Source organism: Ustilaginoidea virens, chromosome 2 (assembly GCF_000687475.1).
Source record: "Ustilaginoidea virens chromosome 2, complete sequence".
Classification (NCBI taxonomy): Eukaryota; Fungi; Ascomycota; class Sordariomycetes; order Hypocreales; family Clavicipitaceae; genus Ustilaginoidea; species Ustilaginoidea virens.
This window is the reverse complement of record NC_057317.1, coordinates 1954627-1970238: the sequence shown is the minus strand read 5'-3', so window position 1 is coordinate 1970238 and position 15612 is coordinate 1954627. Positions and strand designations below refer to the sequence as shown.

General features: G+C 56.1%; 5 protein-coding genes across 5 annotated transcripts; 4 read left to right on the top strand and 1 right to left on the bottom strand.

Annotated features, from left to right (window-relative positions):
- Nucleotides 1-476: 476 nt before the first annotated feature.
- UV8b_02278 (uncharacterized protein) lies at nucleotides 477-2447 on the top strand (the record flags this gene model as incomplete). Its single annotated transcript, XM_043139776.1, has 3 exons — nucleotides 477-1137; nucleotides 1313-2100; nucleotides 2205-2447. The coding sequence occupies 3 exons, from the start codon at nucleotides 477-479 to the stop codon at nucleotides 2445-2447; spliced, it is 1692 nt and encodes a 563-aa protein (XP_042995710.1).
- A 1356-nt stretch (nucleotides 2448-3803) lies between these two features.
- UV8b_02277 (uncharacterized protein) lies at nucleotides 3804-5928 on the top strand (the record flags this gene model as incomplete). The annotated part of the gene is made up of 4 exons (XM_043139775.1): nucleotides 3804-3811; nucleotides 3930-4074; nucleotides 4140-5714; nucleotides 5779-5928. 4 exons carry the CDS (start codon nucleotides 3804-3806, stop codon nucleotides 5926-5928), a joined length of 1878 nt encoding a protein of 625 aa, XP_042995709.1.
- Nucleotides 5929-7113: 1185 nt separating this feature from the next.
- UV8b_02276 (uncharacterized protein) lies at nucleotides 7114-7554 on the bottom strand (the record flags this gene model as incomplete). Its single annotated transcript, XM_043139774.1, has 2 exons — nucleotides 7114-7290; nucleotides 7378-7554. 2 exons carry the CDS (start codon nucleotides 7552-7554, stop codon nucleotides 7114-7116), a joined length of 354 nt encoding a protein of 117 aa, XP_042995708.1.
- A 1378-nt stretch (nucleotides 7555-8932) lies between these two features.
- UV8b_02275 (uncharacterized protein) lies at nucleotides 8933-12105 on the top strand (the record flags this gene model as incomplete). Its single annotated transcript, XM_043139773.1, has 6 exons — nucleotides 8933-8981; nucleotides 9154-9212; nucleotides 9351-11330; nucleotides 11428-11671; nucleotides 11759-11867; nucleotides 11922-12105. 6 exons carry the CDS (start codon nucleotides 8933-8935, stop codon nucleotides 12103-12105), a joined length of 2625 nt encoding a protein of 874 aa, XP_042995707.1.
- A 1335-nt stretch (nucleotides 12106-13440) lies between these two features.
- On the top strand, nucleotides 13441-15045 carry UV8b_02274 (uncharacterized protein; the record flags this gene model as incomplete). Its single annotated transcript, XM_043139772.1, has 5 exons — nucleotides 13441-13512; nucleotides 13593-13665; nucleotides 13768-13777; nucleotides 13839-14782; nucleotides 14921-15045. The coding sequence occupies 5 exons, from the start codon at nucleotides 13441-13443 to the stop codon at nucleotides 15043-15045; spliced, it is 1224 nt and encodes a 407-aa protein (XP_042995706.1).
- Nucleotides 15046-15612: the final 567 nt, after the last annotated feature.

Genomic DNA, 15612 nt, shown 5'->3' with positions numbered 1-15612 from the left:
CCACATCTGTTTTGCCGCTTAGTTTCCCGGTCCGTGTCTCTTTTTTTTCCTTTTTTCTTTCCCAACGTCAAGTCCTGCGACTGCGAGCTTTTGTCATTAATGTCGCTGGCTCTCGCCCCCTCGGCCATCTTTTTCATCCAGGCCAGACCAAGACTGGCCAAACTTTCCTAAATCTTGGCTGCTGCTTCACCAGCCCCCGCTCGGAAATTCATCTTTCTATTCGGTATTTCGCATCGCAGCTGCTGGACCGGACCCTGCCAGTCTGAAGTTCTCATTCCGACTCATTCCGACTCATTCCGACCTAGGACGGACCCCGCGTCGTCAGCAATACCAATACACTCCAGGCTCCAGGCTCCAGGCTCCCACCGAGACGTGAGACCACAAGCATCCGAAAAGGTTTAAAACAAAGAAACAAGACACTAGCTGTCCAGCGCAGGAAGCGGGAAAAAAACACGCCAACATCGCATCCGGCCAGCATGTCGCAACGTGGTGCGAGGGTGACGGAGTTTGAGGAACGGGATTACTACTCCGCTCCTCGTCGTTCCAACCCCCGCTTCCAAGATGCTGACCCGCGCACCACAAGAGTCATGACCAGAGATCCCCCGTCTCGAAAGGAGTTTGACCAAGTGGATGTTCGAGTCCGCGAGAGAGAATCGAGCCGGACTCCAGCCTTCTTGAGAGAAGATGCTCGAAGGGCGGAAGCTGGACCCATGGTTCTGCGCAAGCGGGATGTGGAGACGTGGGACAGGCGTCCTCGAAGTCCTAGCTCTCCTGCTCGAGTTGGGGAAGAGCGTCTTATTCGCCGACCCAGAAGCGAGTCGCCTCCGCATCTCCATGATCATGAACATTCGCGGATGAGGGTTGTGGAGAGAGAGAGAGAAAGCGAGAGGATTCGAAGCCCGTCCGTGGTGAGGCAGCGATCTCCCTCAGGTGTGGTGCGCTTCGTCGAGAGGAGGCCCAGGAGTCCGTCGCCGGTGAGGGAGCACATCCACACGAGGATTGTTGAGAGGCAGAAACAAAGGGAGCCAAGCCCATCGCCCTCACCACCACCACCACCTCCTCCTCCTCCACCGCCAGTCGTACGTGGACCAATCATTGAGAGAGAGGTTATCACTCATTATACAGATATCGACCATGGTATGTTGCTTTTTCCACAACAAAAAAAAAAGAGAGAAAGAAAGAGAAAGGGAGAGAGTGAGAGAGAGAGAAAGAGAGAGAATACAACAGAAGAAGAAGAAGAAGATCAAAAACTAGCGCCGTTGTCAGGTTGAAACCATGGTCCACAACTCGAAAGCTAACATGCGTCTTCAAGGCGTCATTCGAGCCAGAGCTCCCTCCCCGCCACCGCTACCTCCACCTCGACCTCATGGGAGAACGCGAGAGCGCGAGACAGACATTGACATCTCCCTGTCCAAGAACAGAACAGATGTGGACGTTGATATCCATAGATCAACTAGTCGCCACCGCTCAAAAAGCCGTGAACGACGCTCCGACTTTCACGATGATTATCTCATTACCTCCAAGGATATGAAACGTCTTCGTATTGATGACAGCGGCAGAGGTCATCGCAGGTCGCACTCGGCAGCACCCCCCTTCTCCCGCTTAGACGACGACGAAGCGACGGAGATTACGGGCAAGATCGATTCCCGTGGCCGCATGGGCGAAGCCTGGGGTGGCGCCACCAAGGATTGGACCATTGTCGATGTGCCCCCGGGCACGGAGCGGGTTCTCATGGATGGCGTTGGCGGCGCAAGCACCGAGACGAACTGGTCCAAGTACAGCGGTGTACGGAGGACCCAGTTCATCCCCGAGAGAGACGGTGCTGTCGTGCCCGCCAGAGAGCCGTCTCCTCTACCCGCCGCGGGTTCAGGGAATAACCACACCAGTGTAGCCTTTTATGATCACGATAGAGAAATTGACGTCGACGTGGACATCGAACGAAAGATGTCTCGCACCCCGGCCCCACCGTCGCATCCACCTCCAAGAGAAATGTGGACCGAGATTACCAAAGATTTAGTTTGTCGCGAGGCGATTGAACAGATGGGGTATGCATATGAAGAGACCAGGTGGTTCTTCTACATCATGGATTACTTGAAATACGTGAGTCCTCGGCCGCCTCGCGTCTCTTTCTCTTTGCATTTCCTTTTCCATCCTCGTCTTCTCTGCCGTCCTTGCTGTATTTTCGAACTAAACCCCGGTTGCAGGATGAGGTTCTCCAGCTCACAGAGTTGAGCGCCCGCATCAGACGATACCGGCGCCGCTGTCGGGACGCTGAGCGGGAACGTGAGTACGCAGATGACTGGTACAGAAGGTCCCAGCGCCACGGACACGGCTACGATCACAGCCCGCACTACCGAGGGTTCAGTTCCGAATGGGACGACGAGAGAGTCAGAGAGCGGGAAGTTATTTATGATAGTCACGGAGCAGCCCGAGGGTACTGGAGATAGGGAGGTTCCGACCACGTCTGTTTTCTTTTTTTTTTTTCTTCTTTTTTCTCTTTTCTTTTTTGGATAGTTCATGATGTGGGAGTTTGATCGGTGGTGGGGATGCGTCGAGCCTGCATAGCCAGAGGAAACGATGGGGGATTTTCGGGCAATGACTGATGACTGGGAACGACTGGGTTTGTGTACCTTTTCAGGATGACGAGCTTTGTCTGGGTGACGAGACATGAGTATGAATAAGCAAGCAATCTGTCGACAGGCTTCGCTGCGCTGCAGGCAAGGATGTGGCTGGATTGGCACCCCTCGAGTCACTCGCAGGCCGGCCTGACTTGAGCCGATCATCGGCGCAAACGCCCCACGTCATTGAGGGGTTGAATCGATGGGAGGGAGGTGATGGACCACGCAGTAGGACCTAGGACCGCAGCAAGGACTGTGTAACGTAAACAACAAGTGTGGCTGGCCGCTCGCATGGGCGGTTAGGTACGGCATAAGAGGTGGAATTCATGATTGCATCCAGAACGCGAGGGAAGAGACTTTGTTTTCGAGGTCCAGCTTGTCTGGTGGGAAGCACCAGCCCGTCATGTTTTGCGCGGTTGACCTGACGGCGCTATACTATAGGCGGTGCAAAGTGCTGGACCTATCTACCTGCCATGTACTGCTAACCGTCTGGTGCCACCAGTTGGCGGCCCGTCTGGCGATGGAAGGTCGTGCCGGGAAAGGCTGGCAACAAGGAGTCAATGCCTTGCAGCGCCTCTGCGACACACTCCAAAACCAAGGAGATGCCGTCACTGGCGGGAAGAAATCTCATCAATGGCATTTCCCCCAGAGCCAGAGAATGCCAAGGAGGATGGAGCTCAACCCGACCTCTTGCGTCGCTCCACTACCGGCCAGCGCCAGCACCAGCACCGCCCGTCAGTCAGTCAGTCACTCAATCAGTCAGTCAGTCAGTCAGTCAGTCAATCAGTCAGTATGTATGTACCTAGCTGCATTTATTCTAGCTCCGGTTTGACCTCCGTTCGTCACAGTCACAACCTTTCTTCCCGCCGGCACGCATCTCTGCCCGACGACTTTTGCCACCCCACATTTCAAACTTCATGACTTTCTCCTCAATAGAAGCATTGTTCGCGGGCCTTCAACCCGTCGAGTTTCCCCCCGAACCCCCGTCCGAAGTGGTTTCCAGAGCCCATCCTCTTCTTTTGCAAAGGCCAACTTGCCGCGAGCCCTGCCCCTCCTGTTCGTGAGCCCCGACAGCCCCGACAGCCCCGACAGCCCCGACACGAGACAGAAAAAGGCTTTTGCCCCGCGATTCGGTTTTCGCCAGCTTTTTTTTTTCTTCTTTCCCCCCTGTTTTTCCTCGCCAAGATGCCCATGTAAGAAGCCCGGGATTCTCTCAACGCCCGCCGGTGGGTTGGCGGAAAAAGCAAAATCAAGAGTCTGGCCATCTAACTCGTTGCGTGCAAAAAAAAAAAAAAAAAAAAAAAAAAAAAGGCTGTCTGAACCTTGGAAGAAATACAAAAGGTTTCCTCCTATTCACCTGCCCGGGCGACAATGGCCGGACAAGACGCTCGACAAGGCCCCTCGGTGGCTGGCCACTGACCTTCGAGACGGCAATCAGAGTCTGGTTGACCCCATGGTATGTGAGCCCTTGAAGACGACTCAGGAATAAATGGGGGGGGATAGTGCTGACACGTCTCATAGAATGGTGACGAAAAGTGGAAGTTTTTTCAAATGCTCGTCAAGCTCGGCTACAAAGAAATCGAAGTCTCTTTCCCCTCTGCCTCTGACACCGACTTCAACTTCACGCGAAAGTTGATTGAAACGCCTGGCGCCGTCCCCGACGATGTGTATCTACAAGTTCTGTCGCCGTGCAGAGAAGACCTCATCCGACGAACAATCGAGTCCCTCAAGGGCGCCAAAAAGGCCATTGTACACATCTATCTAGCCACCAGCGAGTGTTTCCGGCGCGTCGTCTTCAACCATAGCAAAGAAGCTGCCCTGGAGACCGCAGTCCGCTGCACGAAACTGGTCCGCGCCTTGACCAAGGATGACCCGTCGCAAGAGGACACGGATTGGGCTTTCGAGTTCAGTCCCGAGACCTTTTCCGACACGGAACCCGAATTCGTGATTGATGTCTGCGAGGCTGTCAAGGCTGCCTGGGAGCCCACAGAGGCGAACCCGATTATTTTCAACCTGCCCGCCACTGTGGAAATGTCAACGCCCAATGTCTACGCTGATCAGATCGAGTACTTTTGCCGCAACATCACGGAGCGCGAGAAGATTTGCGTGTCCCTCCATCCCCACAACGACCGTGGCTGCAGCGTGGCGGCTGCGGAGCTCGCTCAGATGGCGGGCGCTGACCGAGTTGAGGGATGCCTCTTTGGCAACGGCGAGCGCACCGGAAACGTTGATCTGGTGACCCTGGCGCTGAACCTGTACACTCAGGGAATTCACCCCAACGTTGACTTTTCGGATCTGAACAGCGTCATCGAGACGGTGGAGATGTGCAACAAGATTCCGGTCCACGATCGCGCCCCCTATGGCGGATCCTTGGTCGTCTGCGCCTTTAGCGGCTCGCACCAGGATGCCATCAAGAAGGGTTTCCAAGTCCGCGACAGGGAGAATGCGGCTTACGACGACAGATGGCAAATCCCATATCTGCCGCTGGATCCCCAAGATATCGGCCGTACTTACGAGGCCGTTATTCGCGTCAACTCTCAAAGCGGGAAGGGCGGTGCCGCGTGGATCATTCTACGCCAGCTCTCCCTTGACTTGCCTCGCGGCCTGCAAGTTGCCTTCTCCAAGGTTGTCCAGCGAAAAGCGGACGAGCTTGGCCGAGAGCTTCGTGCGCAGGAGATTACCGAGCTGTTTGAAGAAACGTACTATTTGAAGCAGAATCCCCGCTTCAGCATTGTCGACTACAGCATCATGCCCGACCGCTCCAAGTCTCCCGCCCCCGAGGCTGGCAAGACGCAGGACACCAAGGATCTCAACCGTGTGTTCTCGGGCGTGGTTCGCTGCGACGGCAGGGAGTACAAACTGCGCGGACGTGGCAACGGTCCCATTTCCAGCCTGGCAAGCGCACTGAAAAGCATTGGCGTCAGCCTGGACGTCCAAGATTACAAAGAACACGCCATCGGCAAGGGTCGCGATGTCAAGGCCGCGACGTACATAGAATGTACCGCCGCGGGAAGCAACGTGCCAGTCTGGGGCGTTGGCATTCACCAGGACGTCGTCCAGAGTTCTTTAATTGCTCTTCTGAGCGCTGCTAGCAATGTAAGTCGAGGATTCGCCACGATCAACGCCCACATCGGTTTCCTGAAGCTGACCACGAAGCAAGTTTGCGTCTAGCCGACCGGGGAGTCCTTTCGCGGCAAAGCTAGCAGGGGATGGCCAAGTCGACGAGACGGATGCGGACGAGATGAATGGCAACAGCAAAGGGCCGTCAGTTCTGGTTAGTGCTATGGAAGCACAAGCCAGCCAGATGTAGCAACAGGCTTGTAAGCAGACCGGGGGGGGGGGGGGGGGGGCCGATTACGTAGGCTGGGCACGAAGGCATTACCAAAACGAGTTTGTTTTTGTTTTTTCTGTCCCCACAAGGATTTATGCTATGCACCTTGGTTGGTTCCGTGACTGCATCTGGAGAGAGTTCTTTTGTACTCCGTAGTAAGCTTGAAATCTCAAGACGTTATGTGCAAATCGTCGTGTGCGTCACCACCAACCTTACATTCAGCCTTTAGATTGTATCCGACGTCCAATGCCAGCCAAGTCAGCGCCTTCGAACCTGGAAGCCAAGATTTTCCACGTCGCCCTCCTCCCCGTGTCAGCTACTAGTCTCTCTTCCCCACCTGACTGTCGTATTTCATCAAACCTGCTGGGCCCGTTGCTGGGGAAGCTGCGAAAGCGGTGGGGGCCACGAAAAACACGGGATTCCCCTGAAACATAAACAAAGACAGCCAGGCGCGGCGAGGCGAGTAAGTTACATACATAGCTCGGGACTCGGGGGTTCAAACTTGATCAGCGGCCAGGGGGGGGGGGGGGGATTCAAGACAGCCAGACGGCCTCGTATTTGGCAGGCTCGCGGGGAAAAGCTGCCGCTGGCAGCTAAAGAGATCTGTCGCCAAGAGCAGCAGCAGCAGCAGCAGCAGCGGCGGCGGCGGCAGCAACGTCGAACGCACTAAAAGACCAGACGGCATCTGACCGTGGCCGAGGCAAACAAAACAGCTGGTTCAAATGCTTACTTACGGGCGCCAAGGAGTAGGGACAGGCACACAGTGCCCGCGAACAGAGGGCTTGGCTCTTGCAAGAGTCAGTTTGGCACCGCGTCACCGGCTTGGGCCACGTGACCAATGAAATCACTGATGGCGGAGTGGGTCAGCCGGATGGGGCCAGAAGTGCTCCCGCAACTACCGCGGCGATTGGCCGAGGCAGATTTCCGCCCTATGGGTGAGCATTGTGGGGTGGTAAGAAGTCCACACAGTGCCATTGGCAAGCAGCTTGACACTGGGTCTGGGAGGTCTGGATTCTGGAAGACGACGGCGATTATGTGCCGTGGGCAGGTTCATCATGATCCGTAGGGTGGTGGATGTGATTTTCGAGGTAAAGAGGGAAAACGGGCGGCTTGAGGGGTTGCAACCCCGGATGACGTTGACTTGTGTCTGCTCTTGCTTGCGAGTCATGGTCTCGCTGCTCCTGGATTCGCCAGCTTCGGCCGACGGAAAGGAGCCAGACTGTGATGCAGCCCGTCCGTCACCTGGACAAGCCAGTCCAAGTCGCCATCATTGCGGAGGGCATGAGGGAAAGAACGGGTCGACGACGGCCCTGCGATTTTGGCTCTAAGCTGCATGCACAGCTATTCAAACCAGTTGGTTGGTTGGTAGGTTGGTTGGTTGGCTTGATGCGAGAGAGGGGGGGGAGGGACAAGCAGGCGCGTACATACTTGTCGGCGTGGTGCGAGATGCACTTCATCAGTTCTGGTGGTGATGACTTGTGCCTGGCTGGCGGACGCCATGTTGGTGAGGAAGAATCCGCCATGTCTGACAAGCAAGGCTGCTGTGGCCGTGATGCTGCCCCAGACGTAGACGTTGGTCGTCTTTGCCGTGACATGACATGACATTTGCCACGGTGAACCGACTCAGCAATCAACTCACGTCAAGTAACGCAAGCCATGCTTGTGGCGACCATGGCAGCTCAACGGGCTAAATAGCCGGCAGGCCTTTGCCTCCCGATTGCCGTCGGATCGGACAGTTATAGTTATGTTGCTCTGGGACTCGAAATCTCCGCTGCTCGTGCTTTGCATCGTGAGGCCTGCCTGGGGGGGGGGGGCGAGTAACGTCCGTTCGCTATGCACATACAACCCATGGGCTGACCGCCCCCCCCCCTCTTCCCCCTTCCTTTCAGCGAGGATCTTGAAGCAGATGTCAACTGGCAACGAGCAGAGAAACAGTCTGGTGGCCTGGCTCGGCATGCCCGCATCAGTTTCACCCCCCCCAGCAGCTCGTTCGTTCAGCTCGCTCGGCGAGGGAGCCGCCCTAGGCCCGCTTGTTGCTCAGTGCGAGACGACGAATTTTTTTTTTTGCACAATGCATCACTCATCTGACAAGTACCTGCCTAGTACCTGCAGGCGTCTTGGCAGTTGGGTTAGTTCCGGGCTCAGCCTACTACGTCCCGTCCCGGCTGGTTCTTCACAGGGTTTGCAGAGGGCGGATACCTGGGAGGTACCTGGGCCAAAGCTTCGAGTCTCGGTCTGGTGCTCGCCAGCGCAAACCCTCCAGGGCGGAGTAGCGCCGTCACTGTGATGTCCCCGACTGCTGGACCACTAGGCATTTCTGCGGGTCCCTGCTCCTAGCCAAGAGCCCCGGACCTCTTCCCTCCCCCTTTGACTACCTAAGGTACCTAGGTACCTACCTTAGGTACACATCTAACTTGAACCCACCAGGCCGGGGCTCCTTCTCTCTCCTTGCCTTCCTACGCAACCCATCTTTGTTGCACTTATTGTATTGACACGACCGGACGTTTGATAAAAAAAAAAAGGGGGAGCCAGGGCTCCTTTTCTTTCCCTCCTCTCCGTTCTTCTTCAAAAAACGACCTGTGCTAGCCCAGACCTGTTCGACCCGTCTCTACGCGAAAGGCTTTCCTCTGTTTGCTCGCTCAACAAGCAACCCCCCACTACCGAGAACAGTACTGTCGTGTCGTCGATTCGCGTTGCCTGGAAAAAAAAAAAAAAAAAAAAAAAAAAGCGACATAGCCTTGTCCACCAAGAAGGACCACCAAGCACAACCAGCACCACCAGCACCACCAGAAAGAGGGCCAAAAAAAAATAAAAAAAACCCCCCCCACACACACACCACACCAACCCACACCCGTGTTGGAGGTCTCCGCCTTTGCCTGCTCACACGTGCACCTCTTGCCTGTTTCTGGCCCTGAACGAAACATCCTCCCATCTTCAAAGACATTCCAAAGCCGCATGACGAGACGCTCTGCCACCTGCCATCATGTCGAGCTCAGAAATTAATCAGGTGCTCGCCAACTCGCTCTCTCCAGGTAAAGTCCCCGGCCTTCCTTTTGACTGCCCCTGGATTGATGAACGAGCCCCTCGTTTGAAACCCCCCCTCCGCTCCTTGCCAACGGGCCCTCAGACGGCATCATCCGCTATCTCGACCTGGAACATGCATTCCCAGAGCTTCATCTTTGGCTAACAGACATGCTTTCACAGACGCCAACCTGCGAAATGCCGCCGAACAACAGCTTAACCAGGCGGCGGAGAGCAACTTCGTGAGTAGCTGGCGCTTTGCTTCCCTCCCAAAGCATTGCAAGCCCCCCCTGGGCCCCCCCCCCCGGTTGGGCCTGCCCGTTTCCCTCATGGTGCCGTTGCCTTGCATGCTAACCGCTTTTCTCGGCCGTCCTTGATAGCCACTCTACTTGGCCACGTTGGTGCAAGAGCTCGCCAATGAATCAGCCGATGGGTCCATCCGTGTTGCCGCCGGTCTAGCCTTGAAGAACGCTTTCACAGCCCGAGACTTTGCCCGCCAGCAAGAACTCCAGACCAAGTGGCTGCAACAAACAGATGATGAGACCAAAGCACGAGTAAAGCAACTCACGCTGCAAACGCTGTCCTCGAACAATGCTCAAGCTGGCAACGCCGCTGCCCAGGTCATCTCATCTATTGCCTCCATCGAGCTTCCCCGCAACCAGTGGAGCGACTTGATGCCCTTCTTGGTCAAGAACGTTACGGACGGTGCTGATCACCAGAAGCAAGCGTCACTTACCGCCATCGGCTACATTTGCGAGAGCTCGGACGCGGAGCTCCGGGTTGCCCTCGTGTCCCATTCCAACGCTATCCTGACTGCTGTCGTCCAGGGCGCCAGAAAAGAGGAGGCCAACAATGAGGTCAGGTTGGCCGCCATCACCGCCCTCGGCGACTCATTGGAGTTTGTCAGCACCAACTTCAAACACGAGGGGGAGCGCAACTACATCATGCAGGTCGTCTGCGAGGCCACCCAAGCCGACGACTCTCGCATCCAGCAGGGCGCCTTTGGCTGTCTCAACAGAATCATGGCCCTCTACTACGACAAGATGCGATTCTACATGGAAAAGGCCCTGTTTGGTCTGACTATTCTCGGCATGAAATCCGACGATGAGGATGTTGCCAAGCTTGCCGTGGAGTTCTGGAGCACCGTGTGCGAGGAGGAATTTTCCATCGAGGACGACAACGCCCAGGTTGAGAGCGCCGATCAGATGCGTCCATTCTACAACTTTGCGCGGGTCGCGGCCAACGAGGTTGTGCCCGTGCTGTTGTCGCTTCTGACAAAGCAGGACGAGGACGCGGCCGACGACGAGTACAACATCTCGCGAGCAGCATACCAGTGCCTGCAGCTCTACTCCCAGGCTGTCGGCGCCAGCATCATCACTCCTGTGCTGCAATTTGTCGAGGCCAACTTGCGCTCCGAGGACTGGCACTACCGGGACGCCGCCGTGTCCGCTTTCGGTGCCATCATGGAGGGCCCTGACGAGAAGGTCCTGGACCCCATTGTTAAGCAAGCTCTTCCCATCCTGATCACCATGATGGATGACCAGAACCTCCAGGTCAAGGATTCGACCGCCTTCACTCTTGGCCGTGTTACGTACGCGTGTGCAGAAGCCATTGACTCCAACCAACATCTTCCCTCCCTCATAGAGTCGCTGTTCAAGGGCTTGATGAGCAACGCCAAGATGGCCCCTTCATGCTGTTGGGCGCTCATGAACCTGGCTGAGCGGTTCGCCGGCGACATCGGGTCCGCCGCCAACCCCCTCACCCCTCACTTCAACCAGGCCGTGAGCACCCTGCTTGACGTCACCAGTCGGCAAGATGCCGAGACCTCTGTGCGCACTGCCGCTTACGAGGTGCTCAACGTTTTCGTGCAGAACTCCGCCACTGAGAGTCTGCAGGCCGTCGCCTCCCTCTCCGAGGTCATCATCAAGCGCCTTGAGGAGACGATTCCCTTGCAATCCCAGGTCGTCAGTGTCGAGGACAAGATTACCCTCGAGGAGATGCAGAACAGCTTGTGCACGGTGCTCCAGGCCATCATCAGCAGATTGGACAAGGACATTATCCCTCAGGGAGACCGTATCATGCAGATTCTCCTGCAGATCCTGACGAGCGTTGGTAGCAAATCCAGCGTTCCCGAAGCCATATTTGGCACCATCTCTGCCCTGTCCACCGCGATGGAGGAGGATTTCAGTAAATACATGGAGGCTTTCTCGCCCTTTCTCTACAATGCTCTTGGGAATCAGGAAGGACCCAGTCTTTGCTCCATGGCTATTGGCCTCGTGAGCGACATCACACGGTCGATGGGAGAGCGCAGTCAGCCATACTGCGACAACTTTATGAACTATTTGCTGAACAATTTGAGGGTAAGAATGAACCCGGCCCCTCTCTCATCCAAAAAAAACAAAAAAAAAAAAAAAAAAAAAACAATCAGTGGCAAGCTGTCCCTAACCTCGACTACAGAGTCCTTCGCTTTCCAACCAGTTCAAGCCAGCCATTTTGCAGTGCTTCGGCGATATTGCCGGGGCCATCACTGGACATTTTGAGACGTACCTGTCTGTCGTGGCACAGGTTCTGGAGCAGGCCGCCACTGTAACCGCTACACCCGACGGCCCGATTGAGATGGTTGACTACGTCATCTCCCTTCGCGAAGGCATTATGGACGCCTGGGGCGGCATCATTGGCGCCATGAAGACGAGCGAGAAGAGTAAGTCTCGAACCGCTTAATAATCAAGGTGAAAGAAGAAGTGAAACAAAGCAGCAAGACTGACTTGTTTTTTTCCTGCTGTTCCAGGTCAAGCGCTTCAACAATATGTGCCAACCATCTTCAACCTGCTGGGACAAATTGCCAACGACACGCTACGCAGCGAGTCACTGATGCGTGCTAGCATGGGCGTCATTGGGTACGTCGTGATGCTACAGAGTCCGTGGATGTCTTGCTAACCCTCTTGCCTCAGTGACCTTGCTGATGCGTATCCTGGCGGCGAATTGGTCGAGGCTTTCCGACAAGACTGGCTCACTACCATGATCAAGCAGACCAAGACCAACCGCGACTATCAGCCCCGAACCATTGAGACTGCGCGTTGGGCTCGGGAGCAGGTCAAGCGCCAAGTTGGAGGTACAACAGCCGTAATGGCCTAGGTTGCTGCTGCTATCCCGTTGGAGTCGAACGTTGTAGCTGAAGAGAACGGATATCTGGCGCCGTGCCCGAGCCCGATTCAGCCGTCGATGCTTGTCGGTTCCCAAACTCGGTTCCCAAACTCTTTGTTTTTTTTTTTTTTTTTTTTTGCTTTGCACCTAACAATGATTCCTACGATGCCTTCACGTGTACATAGAAATCCCTCCCCCGCCCAAACCCCCCCCCCCCCTTCCCCCCCCCCAACCTTTGACACTTCAGTAATCTCAATACCCCCCTTGCTTTTCCTCCCCATTGACCCCGGTCAATTGCTTATTCCTACATCATGTTTCCCTTGCCTACTTTCCCCCTTCACCACCCCCAACATGTTGCACATTGCACCGTCTTTTGTTTAATCATCTCAAGTTACAAGGAAAGGAATAGAGAAGTCATGTAACGCCCCGCATGGATTATTCGAACGAGAGCGGCGGCACATCAAAAGTCATGTAGAAAGGACAAAGGAGCACAGGCGGCAGTTTTTTTTTTTTTTTCTTTTTAATCTTCTTGGCTCATTACACCTCCTTTTTTTTTTTTCCTTTTTTTGCTTCTTCTACTTCCTCCCCCTTCTTGTTGTTAGTTTTCCCACCTTTGATCATGTTATTTGTGCCCATTGGTCGCGGCATCTATTTTTTTTCTGCGTTTTTCTTTTCTTGATTGAGTTGCACTAGACATCCTTCAAGTGAATGGAACCTTCTAGAGCGAGTGTGCATAGAGAGTATGTCAGGGTTTGGGGCATCATCAGCCAGGGAGATGGGTGCAACGTGGGGAATGAACATGACCTTAGATGTAGGAGCCGTGTCGGTGGCGGTGACGGTGGCGGTGACCGTATGCGACGAAAGGCCATGGACATGGAGCAACAATCCATGTAGTGAGCGTTACCGGAGAAAGACCGGATTCCCAGCATATAAATAGTCCCAGTCCCACCCAGCCTGGCGCCGCCGCCTACCAGCTTCCTCGTACAGCGAGTATTATTGCTGGCTGGGAGCTCCTAGCAGACTGAAATGCCCTGAGACGAGGCTAAAACAACCCCCCACCCCACCTCGCGTCTCAACGCAGCCTGAAGTCCACCCCAGCGCTCCCGACTCCCAGGCTCCTCGACCAGCCAGGCGCGTTATCGCGTTATCGATAATCCTGATTCCCATCACCTCGTCACCTCGTCACCTCATCACCTCGTCGAGTGCCGGCCGAGTCCCCGACAAGCGCAGCCATTCCCTTTCCCTCCTCGCAAACAGGCGACCCGGCTTCCCGGCTTCAAGTGGCGGGCTCTTCTTACAGCCTGACGGGGCAGTTGAACCACCAGCATGTCCCAGCCGAACTATACCGTGTACGTCAGGGTCCCCATACCTCGGGGGGACTTTGTCGATCCCCCTCCGGTAAGTGCCCGCCGACGGCAAGCCCATCGCATCCACACGTCGCGGCCAGCCAGCCAGTCGCTCATCTCCGCCCGCCCCAGGTACATTGGGATTCAACAAAGGACGATGCTCTGTGGAGGATTCTGTCCGGCGCAGCACAAACCGAGATAGACTGTAGGCGCTCTCAAGAGCTTCCCCCGAGGTCGGGGGTGCGTCCGATCTGCCATGTGCGAATGCTGACGCTGACGCTGACGCTGACGCTGTGAAATCTCGCAGGGAACCAAGTGTACGATGTGCGAACCTGCAGCCAAAAACCGCCCAACCGATGGAAGCTGACGGTGCGCCAGGGCCGAAACGTTCGACGTCCCCGTCGACTTCCTCCTCCAGCAGGTGGCCTTTCTCACCGAACGCCATGCGTCCCAGGTCCGAGCCCAGGTGCGCAAGGCCACCGCGGCGGCGAAAGGCTCCGCCGCGCCGTCCCCCGTCCCGGGCGCCGAACCCAGCTCGAGCTCGCACCCGCGGACGACGTCCGCCCTTTCGGCGAGACGGGACCCCCAGATGCCGCGTCCCGAGATGAACGCGAGCGGGACGTCGGCGTCGATGCCTGTGCGCCCGAGCGCGAGCCGCGACGCGTCTGCCAACAACACAACCATCATCCTCAAGGACGCCTCTGGCTCGTCCCCGCGACACGGGCCGTCGTTGCCCGCAAGCAGGGCTGCCGACCCCGGGGGTTCGAGGAAGAGACTCGCGTCTCTGCCGGCGACGCTGCCGAGCCCCAGGCCTGCGGAGCTGCAAGACGACGAGCCTCGCGACGACGGGACGGCGTCCCCCGGCCCCGCCGAGTCCAGCTCCAACGAATCCTCGTCCAACGAATCCAGCCCCGCGCAGTCGCGCATCATCCGTCGCCCCCCGCGATTCCAACCGCAAGACGCCGCGGAAGCGTACCCAGACGACGAAGACGACGAGTCCGAACCGGCTTTCCAGCCGTACCAGACCGGCCAGGACCTGGCTTCCACGCTGAAGGGGGACGGCAAGGCGAGCGTGCGCCACGCCCACAAGAGCTCCGCCAGGGACGTGATTCACCAGTCCCAGACGTCGGATGACTCCTCGACCGGCTCGCCGGTGGCCGTGCCAAAGCCCAAGTTTCGAAAGTCCAACTTGGCGGGGCCGTTGTCGCCCAAGCGGACCGCAGAGCTGTCCGGACGAAGTCCTACTGGAAAGGGGAAAGCAAGCTCGCGCGACGGAAGCGACGGCACGCTCAGCATGGGCAGCAGCTTCAGCGATCTGGATGGTAAGCCTAGCAGTCAGCCGCAGGGGACTGGTCCTCAATGCTTGCTGCCTGCTCTCTTTCTAATTCTTTCCTCTTCTTTTCTCTTTTCTTCTTCTTTTTTTCTTTGTTTCCTTTCTTTCAGCTAACCCGGCATGGTAGATGCGTCGGTCACGCAATCCGCGCTCGAGGAAGCTCTTGCGAGTCATATGAACCGACCAGGCGCCAGCAGCCGCTTCAGCATTAGCCAGGCGTTCAGAAGCCGGTACAAGCCCGGTGCCAACTGACTGCCGGCCGAGATGAGAGATGTGGGACGAGAATTCTACGTCGTGGTCAAGGGGTGGCCGTCTTTTCGCTGAGCCGGTCGGGAGTTTGAACAGATCAAGGGGGGGCAAATTTTTATTTTCCAATTTTCTTCTTTTTGTATCTTCTCCTGCAACGTAATGAGAATCCGAGACATGACGGTTTGTAACGCTTGAATAGATCGTTTGGGTTGCCTTGTCTTGTCAAGACTTGTTCTTTTTTCTTTTTTTCTTTTTTTTTTTTTTTTTTTTTTTTGTTCTTTTCCCCGTTGGATCGTCAACTGCAAATGCCCAGCTCACTCAAGCCAAATAGAGCAAGCAGCGTTTGCATAACACACGCAGCACGCCAACCGTTTGATTCCATCTATCCGCCTTCTCGTGCGCGTCCCCCAGGCTCACACCTGGCGAGCAGCTGGCACCGCCAGACGGCAAAACCGCAAACGCCCGAGGCTCCTTATCCTCCCACCCCGTCTTTGTCTTTGTCTTTCACTTATACCACCGTCTCGCCATCAACCACGGCGCGCTTGAATCCCCTGGGAGAGCTTCCCGTCA